This window comes from Anolis carolinensis, chromosome 4 (genome assembly GCF_035594765.1).
Source record: "Anolis carolinensis isolate JA03-04 chromosome 4, rAnoCar3.1.pri, whole genome shotgun sequence".
In the NCBI taxonomy this organism is placed as follows: domain Eukaryota; kingdom Metazoa; phylum Chordata; class Lepidosauria; order Squamata; family Dactyloidae; genus Anolis; species Anolis carolinensis.
This window is the reverse complement of record NC_085844.1, coordinates 50,776,462-50,800,837: the sequence shown is the minus strand read 5'-3', so window position 1 is coordinate 50,800,837 and position 24,376 is coordinate 50,776,462. Positions and strand designations below refer to the sequence as shown.

Sequence of the window (24,376 nt, the reverse complement as noted above, 5' to 3'; positions counted from 1 at the left end):
TGGCAACGCAGTGTTTTGGTGACACTGCGCAGCTACGGGAAGGGGTGACCGGCTGGTTGAGGACGCAAGTGGTAGAGTGTGTGTGTGTGTGTGTGTGTGTGTGTGTGTGTGTATATATATATATATATGTCATGTTCTTCACACTAGTCCATCGTATTGTAAAATAGGAATCAGGAGCCTTAAATGTAAATGTTAAACATTTACTGTTCCATTGGGTTCATATGTGAAGGAACATATACATGAAGAGAAACATTAACACTAATACTGAACATTAAATACTATAGCTAGGGAGCAATTAATGACTTCATATATCTATTGTCGACAATATCTTTGAGCCTCCGGTGGCGTAATGGGTTAAAGCCTTGTAACCTTAAGGTTGTGTTGCTGACCTGAAGGCTGCCAGGTTCAAATCCCACCCGGGGAGAGCGCGGATGAGCTCCCTCTACCAGCTCCAGCTCCATGCGGGGACATGAGAGAAGCCTCCCACAAGGATGGTCAAAACATCAAAACATCCGGGCGTCCCCTGTGCAACATCCTTGCAGATGGCCAATTCTCTCACACCAGAAGCACCTCAGGTTGCTCCTGACGCAGAAAAAAAATCAACAATAGATATTTGAAGTCAGTAATTGCTCCCTAGCTATAGAATTTAGTGACAGACTGTCTGAATATGGAAGTTGTGTTTTGCCATCATTTCTAAGAGCACCTGATGAACTTGGTTTAATCCCATTTTAATTGAACCCTAAATGCATATTAAAACCACATTCTTCTTTAATTGATTACTACTGCCACCTATCTGAATTGTATCTGCATATATTGAAGTTCTTTCCCATAACAGGAATGAAACTGGGGGGGGGGGGGATAATTTATATCATGTTAGCTCCCTAAAATGTTAACAAAGCAAATGCTAACAAAGCAAAAGACAATCTGTGAAGTCTAAAAGAGGTGATGAATCTCCAACCCAACCCAATCTTTCATAAGAGCTGGATGTTGCAATGATTTTTATTTTCTGTATCACTTGCATGCTGCCTATTTCTTTCCATTCCTTGGTAGAAAATAGATTTCAGCAATGTAAGTTGTATTGCTGTATGATGCTGCATTACTGAACTGTCACATGCTGTCTGGAGTGGAATTCAGTACCTTCTCTATGCAGCTGCTGCTGAGTTCAAACACAGGTTGTAGCTAAAGAAGGAGACCCATAATAGAATGGGATAGAATTTGTATTCTGTTGCATTCCGGATGGCTTCTTGCTACTTCATTATACATTATACTATGTTGAACCCCTACCACACTAGCAGATTTAAACTATGCACAAATGGTGAAACAAAGCATTTGGATCAAATGTTGTAGAGCCAGGAATCAGTTTCATATTTTATAAGGGAAATCTAAAGTGAGGCAGATAAAAGAATACTATTAAACCTTTTAGATAACAGTACTAGGCAGTTTTAGATATCTGTTCAACTTAACAGTAAATTCACAAAAGGGGGGATCTTTCTGCAGCTGTGAAATGTACTGTGTTTTAACAGAACTGTTTCTTCTGTTCTCATCACTTCTCAACTATTACAACAGAAAATGTTCTAAAGAGTTGGCAGCCTTACGACTCATACCACAGAGTGTCTAGCTTGCTGCTTAGAAACTCCCTGGGAAATTAAACAGACTTTCAGCAATTGTTTTGATATCAACTTCAATGTGTTTTCTTTTAATTTAGAGAAGGAAAGTACAGATATTGTATATTCATTTTAGACTTTGTGAGATATCTCAGACTGGAAATTATTTTAGGTTTATAATGGTTTGTTCTTTTAAGGCTGCGTTCCATACATTCATCTACAGTACTTGGGTTTGAGTCCTATTCAACAAAAGCCCCTTCTACACTACTATATAATCCAGATTATCAAAGCAGATGATCCATATTATTATCTTTGAACCAGATTTTCTGAGTTTATACTGCCAGATAATCCAGTTCAAAGCAGATAATGTGGATTTTATATGGCAATGTAGAAGGGGCTTTAGTGAGGCACACTTCCCATCAGTACTGCATAAAACTATCCTGTAATTTAGTTACATAAGTTTTAGAGTTAGTAAATGTAGTAGATTTTGCCCCTCACTGTTTATTGTCTTCTTAGTTGTCCTATCTCATTAAATAGCTCTCCTTACAAGAATAATGAAGTAGAGCAGAACAAATTGCTGGCTAGGGCTGCTCCAGCTTTTTTGAAAGGCAAAGGGTAAGTTTAAAAGGTGCATCAGCAGCTTGCACTAACACAACTAAAGCAGTTGCCTTCTCCTTTCAATATGCTGTCAATTCTACAAAATGATATCAAACAAAGAAGTTTCATTTCCCTGTCATTTACCAGCTGGATTAAATACACATACATTTTTAATTTACTAGGTATGAGATCTTAAAATACAAGAAGTTCTACATTTTGATTTAGTATTGTGTAAGTATAGTCAATTCCAAAAGCCAAGGTATACATAAACATAGATAAATAGAATGGTACACAGTTCCTAGGACTGCATCTGTTTTGAAATAAAATCACATTTTATTGTCCTTTCATATCAAAATCTATCTCCTAGCCATGAACATCTAATACAGTCAGTCCACCTCATTTGTGGATTTTTTTTTGAAGATTTGATTATTTGTGAATGTGATTAATATAGTCTCTCAAGAAATCTCTAGGTTCTTCAGCACAAGTCTATGATCAATTTTCAGCAGAACTTCCAGCAGACATTGACCATAGAATCACACTGGAGGACCTAGAAATTCTTAGAGAAGTGTTTTCTTAGATAAAAAATAGTGATTATTTATTCACATTCCCCCCCCACTTTTATGTGGGTTTTATGCCCCTAAACCACACTGAATGTGAAGAGCCAACTTTATATCAATAGGCACATTTTAACTCATACTTATCCATGAATCCTTAGGTTACTATGTACAAAGGATCTATTTTATAAAGGGTAGCAGTTTGGCACAATGTGTTCTGCCTACAGTTTGAAATTTAGTATGGCCCCTGTATCCATGGTGGATATGTTCCAAGACTCCCAATGGATACCGGAAACTGTGGATAATAGTGAACCACAAATGTTGACTCTGCTTGGGTCAGAATCTTACCATATAATAAGACTGGAGGACCTAGAGAGGCCCACAAACACTTTTTGGGAGATATCTTTTGGAGCATGGATATGTGAAACCATGGATATCAAATTCGTGGATATTGAGGTCATATCGTTTCCATTCTTAGGAACTGTGTAATATGATTTCTTGCATATGTAGATTGTTTCTAAGTAGTTCAAGGTCAATTGAATTTTCCTCGCAATACATTGGCTTAGAATTTCAGTTAAAATTAGAAGCTTCTCGGAGCAGTTGTCTTTTACGCTATGCTTCATTGTAGCACTAATCCAAGGCCAGTTCCTGCATGGTCCTTGAGCATTTCTGCTTCTTTGTAGGCACTTTGCATACTTTAGCAAGCTGATATTCCTGTCTTACAGACTTTTTTCTTAATAACTGACTTCTGCTTTGATTGGTTGGAATTGATAACAATTTCAGCTCTTGTTTTTTGAAGAACATTTGACTGTTCATTTTATAAATTCCCATTTCACACTCTTACTTGCTCCTGCTTTCTCTGTTTATTTCTCTTTGTCTGTCCGGATTATACCCCTTTTCCCCCAACCCTATTTCAGGTTACAGTATAGCCTCGATGTTGCAGACAGGCTGGCTGATGAACATGTTCTCATTGGGTTGTATGTCAACATGCTGCAGAACAACCCCTCACGGTTAGTGCAGGCTGGGCACTTTGGTGGGGGACTTTAGAGAAGGGAGATTCATTCACCTGGTGAATCCAAGTCACAGGAAAATGCAGTTTGTAAAGAATGGAACAGAAACTAATTTGAGCAGACTTGTCATTACGTTTGATTTCAGCACCAGTGTTAAAGATTGCAGACAATGCTGCCTTGGTTTGAATCGTTATCATACATGTTGATTTGTGTGTGCCTTTAACAGGCAATTGTTAAAGAACTTACAAATATTATACACACACTGATCCATACTCCTTGGCTATAACCAGGAGAATCCACTGTCAAATTTTTGGGGGAAGTGAGCCAGAAGTTTCCTTGATTCTCACCCATATATACAAGTCATTGACCAACCGGGAAACAAATCACAACAGCATAGGTTTCTTCATAGTTTCTGATTAGAATCCAAAATTACCTTTCTTGAATGTATGTAAATATTCTCATATCATAGTATTATAAACCAATGATTTCACCATGTATCTATTTAATGAGAAGGCACAAATGACCTCTTTGCACTCTGAGTGCTAATAATCTACATGATGCCCTATACTCTTCTTTACATGGGAATGATTGTTCAGCAAACCATTGAAAGACTTATTAAATAAGCAGCATTTACTACAAAGACAGTGTAAAGCCATTTTGGAAATGTATTGTTGGCAATTGTCGTTACTAATAATTGTTTAAATTGTGCTTTTAATGTGCCGATTGCTTTCTAACTCATATTGTTGATCATCAAAATAACCTTGTGAAAGAAAGATACTTGCATGTTCAAAACAACTGAACAGAAATAAGAGGCCAGATCTCTCAGGTCTGAAAACCACTCACTTGGTGCAGTGGTTCTGGACCTGGAGTCCCCATATGTTTTTGACCAACAATTCCCAAAAATCCCAGCCAGTTTACCAACTGTTAGGATTTCTGGGAGTTGGAGGCCAAAAACATCTGGGGACCCCAGGTTGAGAACCACTGACTTAGTGGATGCTGATATTCTGTTTGAAAGAAAGGTATAGAACAGAATACACAGTTATCCATTGGAATTATTTTGAAAGTGTGGAAAACTAATTATGATAAAGAGAGGAGTCTTTTACTTCTCTGTTCTACTGGCTCTGTGCCACCAGACTTAAGGTAGTGTTCAAAAACAACCCAAGGTGGTTTAAAGCATGGTGTGGTTTACCCTACAATGCCCAGATGATTGCCATGTTATCGTTTGAATCCATTGTTCTATGTTCTAGTCCCTGGAGCAGCAGAACACAAACTTGCTCCATCTTTGATGTGACATACCCTTTCAAATATATAAACATGACTATCATGTCCCCTCTTGACCTTCTCTTCTCCAGACTAAACATACCCAGCTCCCTAAGCCACTCTTCTTTTATCATTTTGGTCACCCTTCGGTAGACATGCTCCAGCTTGTCAGTATACTCCTGAATTGTGGTGTCCAGAACTGGACACATTATTCCAGATGATGTCTGACCAAAGCAGAATGGGATAGTACTATTACTTCCCTTGTCCTATTGGCAGTTACTCCTTTGTTTCACAAACATGTTTAGAAAGCTTTGAGCTTTTATCATACATAGTAACTTTTCATTATTTAGGTATTTCAGTGGTGGGCAATAGGCTGTTTTCTAGCTGCAACAGCCATTTTTATCCATCCTAGAAACATCCTATTCTATATGCAATCAGTGTTTCCTTGAGCTGTGGGTTTTTTTTGTTTTGTTTTGTTTTTTGCTTAAAAGTTGTTTGTAATATCATTCAAATCTAGTTAGCACCAGAAATATGAACTTTCTAGACATTTTTATCCATCATAGGAACATCCTATTCTATAGGCAATGTTTCCTAGAACTGTGGGGTTTTTTGCCTACCAGTTCTTTATTATATCAGTCAAATCTAGTTAACTCTGGAAATAAGAAATTTCTAGACATTTTGAAACCAGAGGAGGAAGGTTTTTCATTTTTGTTCTTTTCAGTGCTATTTTCAGGAGAGAGAGAAAAATCAGAAAAAAGGGAAGAAATATATTAGCACTCCTTACAGACTGAGTGCCATTTATAAATTAGATTGGTACACAATTAATATGTTTGTTATGTAATTCGATTTATTAGAAGTACAGTATATTCAGAAAATAATTATAACATGTATTACATGTAGGCACTAAACTATATGGAGCCACTGAACTCTTAAGGAACCTTTTGGTTTTGTCAAATTTATAAGGAGCAGGCATAAACTAATAACGAATTAAAAGCAGGGGGAGGGGAAAACATTAACATTAATAAAACAGAAGTATTTTGTTTTCTGTAGTTCTCCACAGTATCAATCAGACATCATCATCCCCACCATCATTTTATTTCTTACCCGCCTCTCCTCGTGGCTTGAGACGGATCATAGCATAGCTCATCATCATAAACATTATATAAAATGCACATATTAAATCATATTTCTATGAAATACATATTTTAAAATACACAGAACAAATATTAAAGTATAGTAAACACAAGACGCATATTTAAAATTCATAGTTAAATCTGACTGGGTAGGCCTTCTAGAAGAGATAGGTTTTCAGGTGTGTTTTAAATTCTGACAGCTATTTAGTTATTGGATTTCTTCCAGCAGGTCATTCCACAGTCTTGGGTTAGATTTCTAGTATCCAGAAAAATAGATTTTAAAAAATAGCTAGGATAAAGGGATTTGCAGTGATCTGATATTGTATATATTATTTTATATAAAAGTCTCACTGTTGCAGAGTTTTTCAAAATTATTTTAGAGAAATATATGAGCACCTTGATAGTGCCTTTCAATTTAGTCATAATTGTGAAAAAATGTTGCATAATTGTTTAACCCCATTTTTCATACCCTGGGGAAAATGCTGGGGGGGGGGGGGGTGTCCTTCCTGAGTATTTTTATTTTTCTTAAACCTTCCCATTTCATGACATTTCCATTTCTCTTGGTAGTTTCCACTAAACCCACATGTCTGACAGGGAGAAATAAAAGGTGTGCCTTAACAAGTCTTTAATGTAATGCTTCTGAAGGATGAGAAAATGAACAAAAACCTGAATCATAGTTCAAATAATTGAAGCAAGGAGTAGAATCAAGCCTCTAATTACCAACATTTCAAGATTACCCTCTTAACATCTTTGATTAAAATGAGTGTCAGACATTTTCCCAGGGTATCTTTTGGACTTCAGCAAATAAAATTAGCTAGCAGTTAGTTTTGTATTGTGTAATGCCTTCTGCAGGTGAACAGTGAATGGCAAGTTTTTGAATATGCAGAGCTCAGTCAAAATAAAATAATTGGATTTCCCTATGCATTTTGCAGCTTTTACAGAGTTATATCACTTCCAAAAATGACCCTAGATTCTGAGTCCTTAGATCAGTGGTTCTTAACCTGTGGATCCCCAGTTGTTTTGGCCTTCCAGAAATCCCAGCCAGCTTACCAGCTGTTAGGATTTCTGGGAGTTGAAGGCCAAAACATCTGGGGACACACAGGTTGAGAATCACTGCCTTAGATATTTTCAGTGATTACACAATTAATTATTAGCTGCATTCTGGCCCAAGAGCTCTTGTACATGATCCTAAATTCCAAATAAAGATAATGCTGTGCTATGACATGTTCAGAGCTTGAAAGCAAATCCAGTGTTCATTGAATCAATTGGTATTAAGACAAGCCTTGTGACTTGAAGGTTGGGTTGCTGACCTGAAGGCTACCAGGTTCGAATCCCACCTGGGGAGAGTGCGGATGAGCTCCCTCTATCAGCTCCAGCTCCATGCGGGGACATGAGAGAAGCCTCCCACAAGGATGGTAAAGATATCAAAACATCTGGGCATCCCCTGGGCAACATCCTTGCAGACGGCCAATTCTCTCACTCCAAAACCAACTCCAGTTGCTCCTGACACACAAAAAAAGAAGACAAGAATAAATTTGCAAAATAGGGAAATTAGAGCAACAATATAGAGTATGTTTTCATTACCACAAGAGCACAAGATAATCAGCATGCAACCTAGAGACATTTTGGAAAATCGTTCCTTGGATGTGTCAAGGACAGAACGCCACAAGATCAAAGATAACAGAGTTTATTGGATTTACAGAACTCAAAATGCCCGTAAAAGACAAGGGCAAGGCAACTTAGCCTTTAAAAACAAAAAGGGGCAAGAAAAAACGTTCAAAAGATAAACCGGATTAAACCGGAGTTTAATCCGGGTAAAATCAAAACAGCTTGCTTCAGCCTGGGGAAAAACAAACAGAAGCTGGGAAACAAAGAGTTCAAAGAATGCAACTAATTGGCAGCAGATAACTCTCTGCTGCCAGCACTATGTTTTGAGTAACTAGGAGTCACTCCTTCACACAGCAAGGCAAATTTCCAATACAAACTCAACAGCCAAGGATTGAAGCAGTAGCGTAGTCCCAATTCGTTCCGAAGGTCGAGAGGCAGAATCAGACGTTTGCAGTTTTCCAAGTCCAATAGGAGAAAGCGAGCCCGTAGTCAGTTTTCAGTCCGTAAATCCAGAGTAGCAGATGGCGTCCGTCAAGAAGACGACGGAAGGTCAAAGCTATTGAGATTAAGCAGAAGTTTTGCACAAACAAAAGCCCACACAATTCCTCCCGCCGTCTGAACCCAAATTCCAAAACAACTTACGTATCAGCACACGAAAACACACCAGTCTTCAGGAAAGCGTCCCACACAGATCCCAAGCGTTCGTCCAGATTACCTTGCCCAACGCAATTTGCAATTGCTCCCAAGCCTCATTTTATGCCAGTTACAAATCCTCATCACTATCAGCTGCCCTCCTTAACCCGGGCGTTTCCTCATCACTTTCCTCATCAGAGCTGGAACACCTCTGACTACGCCCCACAGCATCCCCAGCTGTGGATCCCGTCCCATCCCTCCAGCTTGTCCATGGGTCTAATCCTGAAGGTCCCCATTCATCTTCCATCCCATTATTGCCAGTGGCACCCAACTCCTCCCTTACCCGAGTCCAATCCATCTCATCCTCTTCCGAGCTAACCAGCTCTTCCTCCATTCTCTCCGTGAACCCCTTAAAAGACTCTTTGTCAGACGGTTCTGCAAAGATATCTCGCAGCCTCTTTCTTTCTCACTCCTCGAGAGTATCTGACTCTCGAGGAGTCTTACGTCCACGTCTGCCAGAAGCAGAGCCATGAGGCTCAATCATAACAGGATGCTTTCAAACAGAGTGAATGGCAGTACCATTTTCATTCAAAGTAGGCATTATTATTTTGTTGATTTTTATCCTACCTTCCTCCTGATAATGGGGCTCAAGATGACTAACTATATTTAAAATACAGTGTTCCCTCACTACTTCGTGGTTCATTTTTCGCGGATTCTCTGTTTCTTGGTTTTTCAATAAATTCTAAAAGACTATTATAAATCATTAAAAATTAAAATTTACAGCCTAAGGCAGGGAGGAAGGAGAAGCCAAAGAGAGACAAAAGGAGCCCAAGTGGCAACGGGAGAAGAAGGAGGCAATTTATCAACACACGATTGGTTGATAAAGACTTAAAATAGTGTATAACTACTAAAATAATGTATACATATTAAAATAAATATAGCGTTCCTACTTCACGGATTTTCACTTATTGCGGGTGGTCCTGGAACCTAATCCAGCGATAAGTGAGGTACCATTGTACTACAAATTAAACATACCATTACATTATAAATATAAAATCTAAAAATAATGAAACAGTAAAAGTATTAAAATGCATTAAAATATGTACACACCTTAAAAACAGCATTAAAACCCCAAACCTAGTCAGTTTGATTTGCTGACAGAAAGCAGGGATGAGAAGAAGTTCCAAAGTTTGGGAGCAGCCACCAAATGACCCCCAAGAAGATGGCGTAACAAAGAGAAAGGTCTCTAGATGTTGTTAGAGCTTCAGTTGTCTCATAACAGGAAATATGGGCTTTCAAATAACCAGAACCCAAGCCATAAAGGGTTTTATTGATCAAAACCAACACTTTGAATTGGAAACAGACCACTATTATGGTAGTACACATACAGTAATGCTTGAAATCATTGGTACCATGTATTGGTATCTTCTGTATAAAAATAAAAGTCCTTGGAGCCCTAAAGCAAGAGTGAGCAAAGCACAGCTAACTAGATGTTGGACAGCAATTGCCATTTACCTTATCCAGTATTTCCAAAGGTAAAGAATGTTGGGAATTTCAGCCCAAGAATATCTAGAGCAGTGGTTCTCAGCCTGTGGAGCTCCAGGTGTTTTGGCCTACAACTCCCAAAAATCCCAGCCAGTTTACCAGTTGTTAGGATTTCTGGGAGTTGAAGGCCAAAACATCTAGGGATCCATAGGTTGAGAACCACTGATCTAGAGGATCGCATTTTGCCAAGCCTTATCTTAGAGAAATGCTATTAAATGTTGGCCAAGCAATATAGTAATATAGTATTTTTAGAAATTAACAGAATGGCAGTATATGATTCTGAACACCTCATCTGAATGGTCCGGAAACATCAAAAATAGAACTAGAGTTTGCAGCTGAACAGGAAAATAAAATCTGTCCTGGGTTGGGTTTTTTTGCTCTTTGGTGATGTGCAGAAATCAACAGCTGAAGCTTTTCATAGAATGCAGATAAATCACTTGCTAGGCTTAGTGTATCAAGCTGCTATTAAAAGACGCAATTACAATGGACAGTTGAGAAATGAAATAACAAACTAAAATAATTTCCAGGGAGATCAACACTGTGATGATACTACACTGGGGACATAAATGAATTAAAATAATCAAGACAACTGAATGACCCAGATTGAAGCATGGGGTTCCAGTATATTTCATATATTTTCTCCTGCAAATTTCAGTTAAGAAACGTGCTTTTATTTACTTGTGCTTATTTTTGGCATCTGGGGATGGGGAGTAATTTTCTTGCAAATCAGTATGGCTTGTTTTTACTGGCATATGGGTGTATGTTTCCTTTCCCGGTTGATTGTAATATGAGTAATTTGCATGAACCATCTGAGTTGACTTAGGATAAATTAATGATGTGATCAGCTGAGAAATAACTTTCTATCCCTACCTTTTCCTGTGTGTTATAATGCATTTTTAATAGCAAAAAGTGTCTGTACAATTTCCAGCCACATCAGTCCATTCACAAGTTCAGCTAATATCGTAGCAAGCAAGCAGTGGAGGTGTGACCTTTGGTGTTACTAGACTGAGATGATGTACAGTGCTGTTCTGATTTCCCATTCAAACTTGAGGCTTTTAACTGGAAGGGTTGTGCAAAATGTTTTTGAATTTTTGTGACATATTCACCTTGTGAGAGGCATCAACAGGTAGCAAACCATTCCTTGACATTTGTTTTTGGCTGCAGTTTTTGCAATAGGAAGCAGATTTCCCTCTTTACAACTCTATTGCCTATTACAAACCTGTCCCTCTCTGTGGATGGGGACTTATATACTGGATATTCTGGAAAGATAACTTTTCCAAGCCACCTTTTATCCCCCCCCCCCCCCATCAGACATCGGTATGAAATAAGGTATAATCCTGATGTAGCCTTTACTCCAATAAAATCTAAGACTATTCTTAAATTTTTCCCATATAGTAGAGAAAGTAAAATACTGAATATTATTTCTTGATATAGATACATACATATATACAAGTGTTACATTAGTTCTATGTTCTGCAAAACACAGTTCAAGGCGTAACTTCCCTGCCTATAACAGCTTACAGGGTGTTTATAAAGCTTTAATACCATCATATATCCGCTTATATCTGCTCAGCTATCAGAAATAAGAGCAAAAAAAACACGCAGGTAAACTGGAGAATGCCTGCAAGTGACATTCACCTCCCTGACATAATGGATGACTATGTATCTGTGTGCAGAAAGTACTGTCCAGCACCTTTGCATTCTTCTGAAAGGTCCTCTCTCACTCCATAACTTAGAACAAATTCATTTTGATTGAAAGATTTCTCCTAAATTATTTTTTGTTTGTACTTAACTGTCAGGTATTTTTGTTCAGATAGGTAGATATAATCTGGTTGAAACAAAGCAAAGGATGGCCAGTATCAAAACAATCTCAATATGCTTTCCTTGCTACACAGAATTTCCAATCTTGTTTTGCCTCCTATATAGGAGAATGCACGTCTTGTGATGCAGGAGGGAAAAATGAACTCAGCAGAATTTTACCCCACTTAAGGTTCAAAAAGAAATTTCATATATCAGTTATGCTGAAGCATTCAAAACACATTGAAACGGCTTTAGGCAGTGGTACATTGCAAAAAAAATATGTAAGTGTTCATGACGTGTAGCCCCTATATGTGTTGAACAAGAAATTTTCATATTTTAAAAGAATTATCTCTGAATATACATGCATATGAATTGGGCTGTTAGTGGTTGATTCATATTTGTTCTTATCTGTTGAATTAATAGTTTCATTAAGTAATCCTATACTCAGAAAAAAGTCCCACTGTATTGCTTGATGATTATTCCCAAATACGTGAGCATAAAATTGTAACACCATATGCACTTATCTGGTAGTAACCCACACTGAATATCAGTGAGACTTACTTGTGAATGGACATGCATAGGTTGATGTTACCAATTTATTAACTGGCAAAAAAAAAAAATCATTTAGTGTGGCATTCAATATACACCAAGAAATAAATAGTTGTACTGTCAGCTAATCCAATGTTAGTTTATTATTCCTCAGTTTACCTAGGAGTAATTTAGGCTGCATCCTGTAAATATTTTCCTGAGAATAAGTTCCATGTAATTCAGCAAGTTATCTTTCTTAGTAGACATACATAGAACTAAAATTTAATTACAGTAGAGTCTCACTTATCCAATATAAACGGGCCGGCAGAACGTTGGATTAATATGTTGGATAATAAGGATGGATTAAGGAAAAGCCTATTAAACATCAAATTAGGTTATGATTTTACAAATTAAGCAACAAAACATCATGTTATACAACAAATTTGATAGAAAAAGTAGTTCAATACGCAGTAATGCTATGTAGTAATAAACTGTATTTACTAATTTAGCACCAAAATATCATGATGTTTTGAAAACATTCACTGCAAAAATGTGTTGGATAATCCAGAACGTTGGATATGTCAGACTCTACTGTATAGGCATTTAACTTGCTTCAATAATAATAATAATAATAATAATAATAATAATAATAATAATAATAATAATAATAATTTTATTTTTATACCCCGCCCCATCTCCCCGAAGGGACTCGGGGCGGCTTACATGGGGCCAGGCCCGATAAAACAAACAAAACGGTAACAAAGCAATAAAACAATTATCCCAGTAAAAAACATCAACAATAATAAAAACAATCATTAAAATCAACAAGCAGGGTACAGTGTTAAAAACAGGAGACTAATTCGTAGATCCCAGGCGAAATGCAAAGTGTTACAAAATGGGAAAAGGAAATCTCAAGTTGAATGGACAATAAAGTGCGTTATAAAATGGCAAGACAACAACAATGGGACTATTATGGAATGGACAGATAGATCAATCCAGCAACAACTAAACATCGAAGGCCTTTTGGAAGAGCCAGGTTTTTAAGCTCTTCCGGAAGGAGAGGAGGGTAGGGGCCTGCCTGTAAACATGTAAGTAAACATGGGATCTAGAGGCACAATCCTGTCTCCAAAATCAGAGGTGCCATTTAGCTGTCATTGTTTATAGCAGAGCTTGAAAAGTTAACTGTATTAGAGTACAACTGCTGAATCTCTCTGCTAGTAATTTTTGCAAACTCATCTTTATAAACATTGGGTAAACTTAAAATCCAAAAAATTGTTCAAACCCTTTTTAAGTTGCCTCTATCATTAGGAAGTTCAGAGATTGTGGTAGATGTTTCTGTAATTCCCAAGAGTTTTTTTTAACATGTCAAAATGGTTTTTGTGTTATGCCAAACTATTTGCTGGCATTTCCAGGCACCAGCTGCAACACTCCACCCTCTTGTGTTTTTTTAAAAAAAATTCAAATCACATACGTACAATATGTTCCCTTTTTTTCTGCTCCTTTAAAAAAAGAATTAACAGTGTATCAGTGAAACAGCAGTCTCGCACAAAATTAAAAAGACAATTAAAACATTTTAGAGAGGGGTTTTTTCCCTTCAAGTCATAGAATCACCCCAAGAAACTGTCCCAGTTTTTTAAAAGTCATGTGTCTTAGTGCAAAACCCAGAACTCAGAAATAGCTGCTAGATAGAATACAAATGGATGCAGAGGTGAAAACAACCAGCTAAATCTAGCAACATGTTTCCCAAGAATTCACACTTCTTTGGACCAATCAAAAAGAACTTTTAATTAGGGTCTGAATGAAGAAGGACTTTATTCTGTATTATTTCTCACTAGGCAGTTTTATTGGATGATCCTGAGTTCAAGAATTAACAAGAGAGAACAATTTCTCTCTGTCCATTTTCTCCACACCATTCAAAATTGTAACAATCTTTTTCATACTCTTACCCCACCTGCTCATTGTTTTCTATAGAGGTTAAGGAACATGGTCTTCTTAACCTATATATTAATGGTTCTTCCATTTTTCCTTGCCCCTCCCACAACAGTTTGCTTGACAGTCCAAACCGTCTAGATGAAGAGCACAGACTGATCGCCAGGTATGCAGCGAGACTCGCAGCAGAGACTACTTCATCAGTAAGTGGTTTAAATTAAGGGGGAATGGTTGTGCCTTGTTTTTGTTTGCCTTTTTAACTAGCTAAAATGAAAAGATGTTACATATTCAAGGAAACTAATTGTATTAGTTACAGTCTGCCACATATACTAAAGGAGGATGTGCATGTGCCTTCCAGTCACCTGTAAACTTAGGGCTACCCCATGAATTTCATAGGGTTTTCTTAAGCAAGGAATGCTCATAGGCAGTTTTCTCAGTTCCAACCTCTGAAATATACCCTAAAATACCTGATATTAATTGGCAATCTCCAATACAATAGCCAACTTTGTTTAGCATCCAGGATCAAACAGGATCCAATGTTTTTAGGGTTTTAACATCTACATAACTACCATAGTTACATAGCTATGTACAGTATGTCTTGACCTGATTGCCCCATCCTGACTTGCAGGACAGCTGATGACCTCATCCCTTCCCATGAGCTATTTTTGTTGTGACACACGGAAGAAAGCGCCCCCCCCCCTCTCCAGAAATCTCTCATGCAAGGGAATGGGGAGAATGCCATTCAGCTTTTTCCCTATCAGTGGAATCAAACCCATATCAATTGCAGAAGCTCATGCCCAATAATGGGATTGGAAAACTTTCATGGTCCCTTTCTTTCTCCTACACTAAGAAATGCATAATAATCATGAATATGAACCAGTCATGAATGCATAACTCTAGGTTACGCATTCATAAATGCATTAGTGAATTCCAGCCCAAACTTTTCGTGGATTGGATCTTTTCTTTTTGTATATCATGTAGTCTTTCCTACACGAGTTTGCAATTAATCTTTCTTGTTGCTCAAAGTTTCTGGTTATCTGAATTTATTATTTATCATGTAGCCCTTATTCAGGTAATACCATGTCCATTTAACCAAATATTATTTTAGCTGCATTACAATGTAATTCTCTATGTGCTTACCTAAACTTTATTCCCACTCTGAAAAAGCCATGGATACAGAGGAATACTTGTATATGTGTATTCCATCATCTAGTTTTCTGATACATCTCTGAATTGACTCAACACTTTTAAAAACAATTCATTAGAAGAGGTGATGATACTTGATAAATGGAAAGCAGTAGGAAAAGATGAAGACTTTATTACAGGTGGATAAACTTAATCAAGGATGCCATGTCCCCGAGTTTGCAAAACCTGAGCAGAGCTGAACAACAAGGTATTAGAGGTCTTTAATTCATAGGATTGCCATGTGTCGAAGCCAGCTTGACAACAAATAACAATACTTAAAAGTGGCAATAAAATAAAAAGAACAACTAAGTGCAAAAAAGCAGACATTTTAAAGTTAGACAATAAAGTAAGAAGTGTTCATAAAAGTGACAAATTACAAAGCCTGTCACTGAAATAGTAGTAGCTTATACATGAAAAAGTAACATCAATATTCCTGGTGTAATTTTTAAAGGGGGGGGGGGGACAACTCAAACATTCTGACTGGAATTGACCAAGATGAAAACTGGCTTCTTGCAGTTCTTCACAGGCAGCTGCTGGTGTTGCTAAGACACAGCTTTTGGGAGTATTTGTCCCAACTCCCTTTGCCAAGATACTAGTGTAGCATGACAGTGCCAACTCTCCATGCCATAACAAGAATCCCTGGGAAATCCAACAGAGCTAGTGGCCAAGATGAAATCCCGAGGCTTATAAAACACAACCTCAAAGTAGAAGCAACTCAATTCCTTGAATGTATGAAAAGAGAAGAATGGCCCATTTCTCTGACTGAAAAAATGCTTTGAATTACAAGGAAAGATCTCTCTCCTGGCCAGTTGATTCCTACATCATCCAAGGATTGTGGAGGCTTTGGAAACTGAAGATTGATTGTACTGGTTGCTCTGCCAACATATGTGATTTCCAGTTGTGGAAAAGCAAGTCCTGATGCTCTGAGACTAGACTGACTGCTTTACAGAGGCAAAGAGGGAAGATGTTGTACATTTAGAAGAAGTATTTCTCTAATCAGAAAAATAATTTTAAGAAACTGATATTTCTGTAATCCATGAGGAGCTTGAGAGAGTTAATTCATATCTAATATCAACAAACTTACATTGAATGAAGAAAGCTATTTCCACCCCCTTTGCTATGTGCAGGATTGTTGAAAGAGACAATTATATTTCTCATAATGTAAAACCTATCTCTGGGTTCTATCACACAATAATTTGGGGGAAGAGAGAAACTATGGCTGTAGAAAGATGCTTTATGTCAGGAACAATGGACCACTGCCCCATGCGATGCAGGGTATAACTACAACCTCTCAGGGCCCTTTCAGACAGGCCGATAACCTGTGTCCTGTCTTGGGTTTACCTAAGGCATCCAAGTGACACCTCAGGAACCCAAATTAATCCTAAGTAAACTGGGATTTCCCAGTTTATTCTGAATTAATTGAACACCTGGAAAGATCTGGACCTTAATGTAAGGTCCAGATCTTTCCAGGTGTGGGCCCTGTGGGGATCAACTCCCAGGACTGCTTCTACGATCCCGGGGGTCAATCCCCACAGTGATCCCAGCTCTTTGGAGTGGGATGGTGCCCCCACACTACCCTCCCAGCCCCGTATTTACCCCCTAAACTTAACTGAAGTCCTGGCTGCATGCTTAAGCCACTCCATCGAGAGCACCTGGCATGTCAAAATTAAGCATTGGGAGGTTGGTAGGGAGACCTCTGATTGATCTAGGGAAAGACCAAGGTTTGAGGTGACCATGAGGACTGAATCCCAGGGGGAACTGGGATACACTATCCCAGTTCCTCCCGGGATTTAGTAATGTCTGGAAGGGCCCTTAGCAAAATGTCAATAGCCATATAGCTACCCCACATTTCTAAATGTAGGCTCACCCAGGCTAATTATTCTATTTTTTTCTAAGTAGAAAAGTATATGAGCTTTCAGGTAGACTAAAATGTCTACTTGGGTTTCTAACATGCCATATCTTTTAGTTCTCACTGCTCAGTTCTGGTTGTTCTTCAGTCCTGCTTCCTGTTTCATCTTCTTCCCTAGACTTGTTTCTTAGATCCTGGTTCATTTCCATATTACTGCTTGTCATCCACTCCTGACACTCAAATTCCCTCAAATTGACTTAATATTAGCTAGTGTGGTGGATAGATGCTTTGGTAACAACACTTTTATAATGGAAACATTACCAATGTAAGGGACAAAATAGATGGAGACTTGACAGGATGAAGTTTGGAATTCTCTACTGGCCCAGAAGCTCATTATTTACAATGCTATAATTATATATCCTAATTCCTTGAGTCTTATTGGTTTCTGGTGGGTATTCCTGTGTCCTAGTCAATGCCATGATTGCTCTTTGTGGTACAGAGTTCACCCACTTGGTAGTTTTTGCTCAGTTCTCTGGTTTACCTGGAAATTGGGGCGTATAAAGTGTATAGAGAAATGGCTACCACATAGTTGACATGGCATGAATGTGAGCACAGATGAGATCTCAAGTAAGAACCTACTCTGTGATGTCTTCCTTTGAAGTGAAGAAGCAATGTGTTTTAAAGATGAAGGTGTTTAAGATCTAGTCAGGGGTGCTGTGGTTTTTAACTTTGAATATGATTTTGATGGATTTTAACTGTGAATGTTTTAGTGCTGTTTGTGTTTAATTCTGTTTTAATATTTGTATATTTTAAATTCTATACTAATGCTTTTATATCACGCCGCTTTGAGTCCCCTTTGGGGAGATAAAGCGGGGTATAAATATAATAATAATAATAATAATAATAATAATAATAATAATAATAACAACAACAACAACAACAACAACAACAGTAACAACAACAACAACAACAATCCAGCTAGAACCAGAAGGTGGTGTCAAGCAATCTTTGTAGGCTAGTGTGACTTGTTTTTAAGCATTTCGAGTATTGAACAACGTACATCCATGAAAGACATTTTAACTTACTAAGAAACTAAGGATGTGCACAAGGTGTACTAACAATTCTTTGTTGGCTTGAATCCCTAGTTTGCCCCATTCAACAAAGTCAGGGACTACTCACTGAGTCTGTGGAAAGTTAGCAGATAATGGCCCCCTCCTTTCCCAGTTACTTACCTTGGACTCCATGACAGTGGTGGGTTCATATTGGGAAGGAGTAGCAGTTGACTACTGGTTAGTTAGCTGTTATTGCGCTTGATAAATATGGGGAAATTGCATCTTGTGCTTAGCTTTGTCACATGAATACAAGCAACTTCAACAAAGTGATGAGGTGGGACCAACCAACCCATTGTTTTCTTGAGTTCACCTTGACTACTGATGATGTCATAACCAAAGCATTTTTCTGTCATAACATTGAGGGAGGGAGGTCTTCTGGGTGTGCAAGAGATCAGCAGATACTCTCAGACAGACAAATCAATGAGGCAGACAGGGCTCTGTTGAATGACATTGGCCAGACAAAATAATGTTTGGCCATTAATTACCTTCATAGGAATTGCTAGTCATACTAAAAGACTGACTGAATAATGTCAGATAATGTAAATCCATTTTTCATGAGGATCTATAATCTGGGATGGTAGGTGATTTTCTCATTTGGGATCCAGTTCAGTGTAGAGGCCATTCCATGCTGGACTGGAAATCCTGTGTTCTGTGACTGGAGCTGAAAGAATAGTTCCCCGATCATGTGGATATGGAAAAATGCTCCTAGTGGGGAAAATTATATTCACCTCATAGCACAATACTGGAGCAGAACAATGGTGCTATTTCAGGGAAAAGGAAAGCCATTTTGCCATTTGATATCAGAGATTCATTCCAGTTTTGTGAGATGAAAGGAGTGTGACTTTTGAGATCACATCATGAGAAGGCCTGTATAAAGTCCTGCTCAAAAATGACCTTCCCATTCCAATCTGAGATAGCATTATGACCCTTCCACGATTCTCTCATATTTTATGTAAGGGCTACTTGAGGCAGCTGCTCGTCAACCAGTGGAGTGTTAGCATTTTCTCACATGGTCTGAGGTGTTACCTTGTAAAGGTATGTGGCTTAGATTTTGGCAACATGGAGACAAAGCATAAAAGTGTCTCTGCCTGCTCCATTATAAATGTGTTTTTGACATTTCAATGGGAGAAGATAGCATGAGGACCAAATTATGCTGCCATTATATATGGCAGGACAGCAGAGGCACTTTTACTCTCCACATATGCTTTAAGTCCACTCTAACTGCCATCCGGACAGAATCCTGGGATCTGCAATTTGATGAAGCTAGAACTCTCTGGCTGAGAATTATGAACATGTCATCCTAAACTACACATTCCAGAATTCTATTGAATGGAACAGTGGCAGTTAAAGTGGAATCATGGTGTTATATTTGTGTTATATATATGAAAGAGTCCTGGGGCCATGTGATATTGTACCTAAATCAGCTTCTTCATTGTTGATTTTTATTGTATATTATACATGGGGCAAACTTTTAAATATAAACAAAAAGGTTTCTAAACATAATTTCTTCTATGAAATAAATGTGTGCATTAATTTGTCTCAGCATCCTAACAGTATTTCATCCTGAATGTGAAGTTCTACTTCATAGCTCTTCTTCAAGGAGTGCATTTGCTGAAACTAAAATTGCTTCCATTAGTTGTGCACAGTGAAAAGGATTGAGAGGAAGTTTGTGTTCCCATGGAAACTGCCTCTCTTCCTTAGGACCTCTGTCTCACATTTCAAGACCATTGCCCTGTTGTCACAATTGTTTCCCCAGCCGATTCCCTACTCTTTCAAAAGTCCAATACAAGATTGTCATTCTTTCTGCAACAACAGTGCCTAAGGTACAAAGAGTAAGCCCTGATGTTGACTCCTAAAAGGCCAAGGGAAATCTTGTCTCTGAAAGAAGTGTAAGAGATAGTTTAATATATCTGTAACATAATGTTACAGGTACTTATATTTAGATAGGACATTTTGAATATTCACAGTGTTTCCTGTACGTTGTCTCACCAATCCATTAAAAATGCTATTAAGTAAAATGTAAAGAAGAAGGGAAGCAAGAATAGATAACAAGAGAAGGACTAAATGGAAGAAACATAAACATGAGGAAGAAGATTGGAAGTCACAAAGTGGGACTCACAGTAGATCCCTGCTCCCCCACCTATAACCCCCTTACCCGCATCTTTCCTCCCCCCTGTTCCCCCTTCCCCCTTTTTTCCTTTTTTTCTGTTTTTCTTTCTTCCTTCCCCTCTTTTTTCCACCCCAAATCCCCCACAATTCCTATATTTTTAACCTATGTACAAGAAAAACACTAATAAATACATATTTTAAAAAATGCTATAAAGTAGATTAAGGTTGCCCTCTGCTCGGGTTGCCCTTTGTTCAGAAGATGAGGACTAAAAAGAGAGACTTGTATAACATATACAGGCATTCAGCCATCAGTTCCGGCTTGTGAGTGAACCAGTGTGCTGAATACATATTGGCCTATTGTTCCCATTAGAGAAACAACTCAAACCAAGATTTCTTGTAAGTGTATTTTCTACGGATTGCAGGAGGAAGAGGCAAGCCAGAGTGCTGGGTCCTGCTGTGCCCATACAGTAAACAAACAGACTGGTTTGTTAAGTCTTTTCCAATGACAGTAGAATACCTGGGAAGCATGCACCAGCACATGAATTTTCACAAATAGGCCACAATACTCACAGGAACATAATATGTGGTGTCCAAACCAGGTCATCTCTCAGTCAAGGAGAGATTTGAACTGAAAGAGTGCTATCCTTAATAGGTAACCACTTTGCACTTGGGCTATTGTTACATAGCATTTTTCATATGATACGGTATATTGTGTGATTCCGCCCTGGACAAAAGATAGCACCGTTGGAAACAATAAGCAATTGCTTGCAATTTTTAATGATATGATTAACCTGTCTTCTAGCAGGCACAACAGCAAACCCAGCAGAGAGGTGCTCCAGATATCTCATTCTCTATTGATGCAAATAAACAACAACGACAACTTATTGCAGAACTTGAAAATAAGAACAGGTAAGGATCTCCAATCTAATCTCTTGTAATCTATGTTGTTGTTGTCATTGTATGCCTTCAAGTCATTTCTGACCTATGACAACCCTATTATGAGGGGGAGTAGTTGGCAAGATTTGTTCAGAAGACTCTGGAATTCCAGGACCTTGCTCTTTAACTCCTTGATTGAGAAATGCAAGGGCTTTATCTATCGTGTGTGTGGTTCTTCCCTGAAAAATATACAGACATTTGACAACTTCTTTTCATTTGCCTTCATAAGAGAAATCTTACAAGAGATTCAGAGGCTGCGACTTGAACATGAACAGGCATCTCAGCCCACACCAGAGAAGGCAGCGCAAAATCCCACCCTTTTGGCAGAACTTCGGCTGCTTCGGTAAGTTACATCTATAAGTCATCTTTAGTTTACATATCTAATGAGTTTACATTTTTTATGAAAACAATCTACATTTTAATATTAAATTTGACTCCATATATATGTTGCTCATTCTTTTTCCAGAATTCCAAAATCAAAAATACTTCAAATTCAGAAATTGTCCACAAGGGTAGTTCAGATGGTTAGAGGTACACAAAAGCTAAATATACAGGGTATTTGAAAAAGAACTCCCTATTCACCATTTAAATTAAATGGTGAATAGGGAGTTCTTTTTCAAACACCCTGTATTTAAATACTCGTCACATACAATAGTAGAAATTTTCTTAATAGATATAATAGTAAAAATGAAAATGCAGTGCACATGCCATTAAAAAAACTTTTGTACACACACTTGATTCTTATTTTTTTTTAAAAAAATTCACTTAAAAAGATCACGTGAAAGGTTTTTTTTAATAAGAATTAACCCTGTTGAAAGAGAGCAGCCGGAGGGCACAGCTGAGGGGGGCATAGCCTCCCTTTCTATGGGAGGGAATGCCACAGCCCAAGAGCAGGCACTGCCAAGGCCCTCTCATGTTGGATTAGTTATAAAAGATTTTTTTTTTCTTTGAGCGATTGATATCCCACCTTTCCCTAAAGCAGCAATTCTGTACAACTGTATTTGTGATTGTCCTGCAGCCTAATTGGAACATTATTAGAACATAAGTAGCTCTTTATACAGAGTCATTCCATAGAGTTTGAACTGGGGAATTATTTCTACATGAAAAATGTTTTTGTGTAGAAACTTGTACACTACCCATGTCTACATTAACAGGGGTACTTATTGCAAATATTAGCTTTTCCCTGAATGTTCATCTGATCTGATCTACAACGTTCATTTCTTAGGCAAAGGAAGGATGAGCTGGAACAGAGGATGTCTGCTCTTCAGGAAAGCCGGAGAGAACTTATGGTCCAATTGGAAGGCCTCATGAAACTGCTGAAGGTAAAATATTCCGGTGTTATTTCAAGCAAAATAGAAAATAAAGGTGCATTCTCATTGTTGTTGTTGTTTATAGTCTAGAGTTCACCCCATAGCCACTAGATCCAATGTCCCTTTCCCTCGTATATTGAATTATTGCTTATTTGTGGGGGTGGGGGAATTATGAGGAATAGTGATGCCATTAGTGTAGCTAATCATCATGTTCCTTTTCATACATTTCCTTTCTCTTAGCTTTTCCAACAAGAATTAAGATAATAGGCAAAAAAAATCATATTATTTGGGCAACCGAGTACTCAAGTTGGTAAGGGATTATTTGGAATGTTGCCAATGTACAAAATTCTGTCCTGACCTAAACTGGCATAAGCTCATTGTGCCCATAGTGACTAAGTATATGTGTGTGTGTGGTGTATCAAAGTATTTTTCCTGTAGTGAAGGTTTCATAATATGACAGCAATGAGCAGCAAAATGGCTGTTAAAACACCATTGTTATCCATGGATCTTATATTTGCAGTGTATGTGAAACCAATGTGTGAGGCAGTTTCAAGAATTTGCATCCTTTTGAGATTTGCATTAGGGTGCACCATTTAACTTAGAGTTAAATATACAGAGGGTTCTATACAGCCACTCCTATTGTGCTGTATGTACATTGAGAATATTAAAAATAAGTATGTCCTGCTGGATTTGCTCATATGATCTAGAGAGGTATCAGTTTTCAAAAGTGGCCAGTCAAGGGTACCTAGAAGGATAATAGACAACATGCTATCTTCGGCCTAATTTCAAAATCACTTTCACTAAGCTATCAACTCAGAACTTTCTGTGACCTCTGCAGCACAGAAGAAAGGACAGAGGAAGACAGAGAAGAATATAGTTCCACACATTTCTGGTTCTGGATCCACCCATTATTAGTTTCAACTCTACCCATTGCCAGTATGTGATCCCTCATCAGATTAATGCCAAAAGATATATTGCCCTTGACAAAAATAGTATTCTAGAACTTTAGAAACGGGACATTAAGACGACCACTCTTCCTTATTATTTCACACACAAAAATTAGAACCAATGTGCATGGTTCTAAAGGATGTGTTTTCTTGCATATGGATGACAACAGAAATCCATTTTTTATTGTATTGCTCTGTTGTTGTCATGCTTTTCTGCCTTCTGCTTCAAACTCTTGATTTGTTTAATTCACAATGATCCGATCTTTCTTTAGGAAGAAGAAATGAAGCAGGGAGTAAGTTATTTATCCTGTAGATGTCACTAACTCTTAAGGAGTGCTCCTGTGATCCAAATGTGTGCTCTGCTACATCTGCTTGAAATGCGTGTATATGCCCCAGACCCATAAATAACACAACCTTGCATGTTTGTAAATCTTTTACCTGAAGAGTTAAAGCAATACCTAGTCAGCTAATTAAGAGTCATGGTGTTCTTGAAAAGTCAGCATAAACGTAAGGAATCTCCACAGCTCAGTGCTGATATATAGCCACATTTAGCACAATGAAAGTTACTCTTTAACTCAGTTCAGTACTGCAGGCATGTAAACATTAGCTGCTCCCTGCTGATTTGAAAGCATAGAGGCAGTTTAAGTTGGGAAGAAATGCTGAGGCAAACCTATGGCAATGCTGTATCTTTGAAACTCAGTTCACCTATTGCTCCCAACCAGCTGAG

At 38.0% G+C, this 24,376-nt stretch overlaps 1 protein-coding gene and 1 long non-coding RNA gene across 21 annotated transcripts in view; one reads left to right on the top strand and one right to left on the bottom strand.

Annotated features, from left to right (window-relative positions):
- dtna (dystrobrevin alpha) overlaps nt 1–24,376 on the top strand; it is a 267,864-nt gene that overhangs the window by 222,866 nt on the left and 20,622 nt on the right. For 7 of the 20 annotated variants that reach the window (XM_062980387.1, XM_062980386.1, XM_062980389.1 and 4 more), the window contains 7 exons: nt 2,142–2,219; nt 3,673–3,765; nt 14,317–14,404; nt 21,259–21,365; nt 21,622–21,735; nt 22,618–22,714; nt 23,922–23,942. In XM_062980387.1, the coding sequence (XP_062836457.1) occupies nt 2,142–2,219; nt 3,673–3,765; nt 14,317–14,404; nt 21,259–21,365; nt 21,622–21,735; nt 22,618–22,714; nt 23,922–23,942 (598 nt within the window). The remainder of the gene's footprint in view (nt 1–2,141; nt 2,220–3,672; nt 3,766–14,316; nt 14,405–21,258; nt 21,366–21,621; nt 21,736–22,617; nt 22,715–23,921; nt 23,943–24,376) is intronic. The other 13 variants (XM_062980385.1, XM_062980392.1, XM_062980391.1 and 10 more) reach the window with 7 other exon arrangements.
- On the bottom strand, nt 7,830–9,047 carry LOC134298879 (uncharacterized). The gene is made up of 2 exons (XR_010005994.1): nt 8,409–9,047; nt 7,830–8,322 (listed from the first exon to the last, which is right to left on the bottom strand). It is a non-coding gene; the product is annotated as an uncharacterized LOC134298879 (long non-coding RNA).